Below are 4,524 nucleotides of genomic sequence, written 5' to 3'. Positions count from 1 at the left end.
TATATATATATATATATATATATATATCATATAATTTTAATAATAATATATGGTAAGATTATTAATAATAATAATTTTACCAAGTAGTCAGTATGTTAAAAACCTTTTAGGTAAATTATACAAAATATTCTATAATTCTATACATAATTATAATAAGGCAATTAGCTGACCCCTTATTATAATTATGTATACAATTATAGAATATTTTATATATACTATATATATATATATGTATGTATGTATAATATATATGTATCTGTCTACCTAGCTATTTATCTATTTATCTATATATATATATCTTCATCTGTTTTTTCTGTGTCTATCTATCTATCTATCTAGCTAGCTATCTATCTACTTGTTTGTGTGTGTGTGCACGCGCGCGTGTGCATGTGTGCATGTGTACGCATGCGTGTGCATGTGTGTGTGTGTGTGTGTGTGTACACATCTGAATACTTAGAAAAAAACAAATCTGAAAATCAGAAATTCTTTATTTGATACACTTTAATGCCAAGTTAAAACATGTAATGAGAAAATATTACATGTTCTAAGTTCTACATTATAAAAACAAAATAGATTCAGAAAGTTTCAAGGCTGATTTAAAGGGAAATTTTAATAAAAAGAAAATGATAAAGGCTTAATATGTGTGTGTGTCTGTGTACACACTCTAACATGTATATAAACAAATATACTTGCATATAAACCTAAACAGCCACATGCACACACACATATGTATATACATATATCGACATTAGAAAATTTCCTAAGGGTATGTTCTACATGAAGAACACAGTCATCTAAGACGATATGCCAAAAAAATTTTGATCAGTTGAGTATATAACTATACTGAGATGAAAATTCAGTAGTGTTAATGAAATTTATTTACAAAAGAAGCAGAGAAAACAGATCTCTAAATTCCAATCAATCGAAAACAGATACACACACAGTGTAGAGAGTGTGTTTCACCTTTACTAGCTACGATAACTCCAGAGATGATTTCATCTTGTCAGGCCTGCACAACAAAGTACAGCCTACTTACAACTGCCAAGACCTTAGAACAGCTAATAAATATAGTATTTTATGTGAAAATAATTCACTGGTTTGACAAATTAAAACAACATAATTAGAAAATATTCCAGTTTAACCCTTTTGCATTTAAACCAGCCCTGTCTGGTTCAAATCTTCTAACTGTTTTATGTTCAAGCCAACTAGATCTGGCCTATCATATCTAGCCCAACGTATCATTCTAAAAATATACGATCACATCATCAAAATCTCAAAGCTACAAGATAATGCATGATTAATTTAAAACAATGTGAATAAACAAACATTACATTTGAAAGAACACTTTGAACGCTAAAGGGTTAGGTCAGTGTGACATTGCATATTAGTGCTTCTCTGTGGACAGATAACAAATTCTTCTCTGATGAAGACTGAATAAAACCAGAAACTATCAAAATTATCCAAAAGCACTCTGTAGGACATTAATAATAAGTTATAATCTGTCTTTGTGAAAATGCAATTCAGCCTTGTCTCATAGTGTATTAAGCTTTCTCTGGTTGTGTACGCAATATAAATAGCCACAAACTACAAGTTTCATTTTCGATAACAAATGGCTAATCTTTCTCAGATGAAAGACTAACAAAACCAGAAACTATACAAATTATTCAAAACACACTATGTAGTACACTATTAATTAATGTAAGCTGATAGTGAATGCATTGTTATGCAAATTAGATGGCTCTTTTAAGCTTTGTTTGAGTTCATAAACAATGTAAACAGCCACAATCAACCAAGTTCTTCATGGACAGAAGATGGGAACCTTTCCTCCAGTGACAGTTTAACAAGACTAGAAAGTAGTCACATCAATTTCTTATTAAAACCCATAAAAAGTTGAAATTTGTAGTGTACCCACTTTGTTTATATTTCACAGTGAAGTAAATTGTGTAAAATCTATGTAAAAAGTTGATGTTAAATCTTATCATACAGGGTAATTTTTTATTGAGGTGCAAGGACAATGCTAAATCTAACCATAAAGGTTAATGGATACTGAGAAGCAATTTTTATCAGAAAACTTAAGCTCATTAACAATTTCTAAGCACAGACATGTGGTAAGAAGTTTACTTCCCAACCACTGATCTTCGAGTTATACACCATGTCAAGTAATGGTTCTTCAAAGGTCCTTTGGAGCAACACTTATATTCACAATCATTCTTTTGGTCATCACCCAAAATTCATAATCATAGGTGAGGATAGGCACATAAACCATGATGTTTAATTTGAGAAAAAGACAGAAAGCTTCATTAAATCAAAGTGTGTGCAAGTAAAATTACAAATAAATGTTTTAATTTTCTGGGAGTAGAAATCTGATGTGTCCAAAGGTCAGATAAACAAATTTAAAGATAACAAAGAGATGGCAATAAGGTGAAGAGACAAAACAAAATAAATAAGAAAAAAAAGCAAGTTTTTCTTTACTGTTTGAATAAGCCATCAGGCAAATGGTAAGCAAATGTAAGTGTATATCTAGACAATCCCCCATGTGTGAATGAAACTCTAACATGCATTATCATCATTATCATCATGATCATTTAACACCCATTTTCCATGCTGGAATGGGTTGGATGATTTGACTGGAGCTGGTAAGCTGGAGAGCTGCACAAGGTTCCAATCTGCTTTGACTCTGTTTCTACAGCTGGATGCTCTTCCTAACGCCAACCACACCACAGAGTGTACCAAGTGCCATTTACATGTCACTGGCATGGGTGTCTTTTACATGTCAATGGCACGGGTGCCTTTTATGTGCAACCAGCAAGGATGCCTTTATGTGTCACCAGCACAGGTGCCTTTTATGAGTCACTAACATGGGTGCCTTTAACACGTCACTGGTACAGGCCACAACTATGATTTCACTTATCTTGAAATTTCTTAAGCATAACAAATCGTCAAAAGTTTTAGTCACTTGTCACTGCCTCCGTGAGACTCAACAACCGAAGATCATATTTCACCACCTCATCTCATGACTTCCTGGGTTTACTTCTTCCACAGGTTCCCTCCATAATTCGAGATTTTTTTTTTATACATGTGTATAAAAACTACAAGTGTGTGTGTGAGGAAGTTACAAAAGGAATGTGTAGAAGGTACAGGAGGTGCATGTAGAGACTGTAGAATGTAGAAACTAAGAGCAGGTATGTGTGTAGAATATACAGGGTGTTGTGGGTGGATAAACTGTAGATGATGTATGTAAAACGCATAGGAAGCATTTGTTGAAGCTGAAATAGATGTGTATAAAGACTATAGAAGGTGCACTTGTGTGCGTGTGTGTGTTTATGTATGTGTGTAGAATCTATAGCAAGTGTGTGTTAAAATTATAGCAAGTGTTAGAAGTTATAGCAGATTATAGAAATGATAGCAAATGAGTGTAGAAGCAAAATAGGGGTGTATGTAGAAGGTATAGTAAATATGTGTAGAAGATATAACTGGTATGAGTTCCAGCAAAAGCTGGTCTGTGTGTGTGTGAGCATGTATGTGCAAGTAGGAGTTGCCTGTGGATATACAGAAACTTAGAAGTTTATAAAAGAAGAACACTGCACCTATGACATGTGATAACAAGGAAAAAAAAGAACAACTTCTATAGATGCAGGCATAGCTGTGTGGTAAAAAGTTTGCTTCCCAACCACATGGTTCTGGGTTCAATCCCATTGTATGGTACCTTGGGCAAGAGTCCTCTACTGTAGCCTTGAACCAACCAAAGCCTTGTGAGTGGATTTAGTAGATGGAGACTGAAAGAAGCTGGTCGTATATTTGTGTGTGAGTGTGTGTGTGTATGCACATGTATGTGCGCATGTGTGCCTTTGCATTTGTTTGTCTCCCACCACCACTTGGTAACTAGTACTGGTGTGTTTACATCTCCCCGTAACGTAGCAGTTCAACAAAGAGGCTGATAGAATAAGTACCATGCTTAAACAAAAAATAAGTACTGGGCTTGATTTGTTCAACTAAAGATTCAAGGTAGTGCCCCAGTCTAATTTCTGAAATAAGTGAAAGAGATAAAAGCAGTGCAGGAGAGTAGCAAACAATAAATATAAGGGCAGAAGGTGCAATTCTAGGATTTCAATCAGCAAACAAGAAAAGAAGCAAACCTTACCATTGTCTGTTCCAGTAATAACACTTTTAGCTTTGGTAATTCTGAAAAAAGAGCAAAGAAAGAGAGAAACTTTGAACATAATAGGATATTTGTATGGCGAGATTTATAAACGCAGAGTGTTACAGAGGTGGACATAGGCACAAGCACAGATGTGTAGTAAGAAGTTTGTTTCCCAACTACATGGTTCCTGTTTCAGTACCACTGTGTGGTACCTTCGTTAAATGTCTTCTACTATAGCCTTGGGCTAACCAAAGACTTGTGAACTTATTTGGTTGACGGAAACTGAAAGAAACCCGTTGTGTGTATGTGTGTGTGTATGTATGTATGTATGTATGTATGTCATCATCATCATCATCATCATCGTTTAACGTCCGCTTTCCATG

At 34.4% G+C, this 4,524-nt stretch overlaps 1 protein-coding gene across 1 annotated transcript in view; it reads right to left on the bottom strand.

Moving 5' to 3' along the window:
* LOC106872789 (uncharacterized) overlaps positions 1-4,524 on the bottom strand; it is a 423,364-nt gene that overhangs the window by 51,982 nt on the left and 366,858 nt on the right. The window contains exon 16 of the mRNA XM_052969923.1: positions 4,142-4,182. Coding sequence (XP_052825883.1) covers positions 4,142-4,182 — 41 coding nt within the window. The remainder of the gene's footprint in view (positions 1-4,141; positions 4,183-4,524) is intronic.

The sequence above is a fragment of the Octopus bimaculoides genome, chromosome 1 (genome assembly GCF_001194135.2).
Source record: "Octopus bimaculoides isolate UCB-OBI-ISO-001 chromosome 1, ASM119413v2, whole genome shotgun sequence".
NCBI lineage: Eukaryota > Metazoa > Mollusca > Cephalopoda > Octopoda > Octopodidae > Octopus > Octopus bimaculoides.
This window is presented reverse-complemented; position numbering and strand designations above follow the sequence as displayed.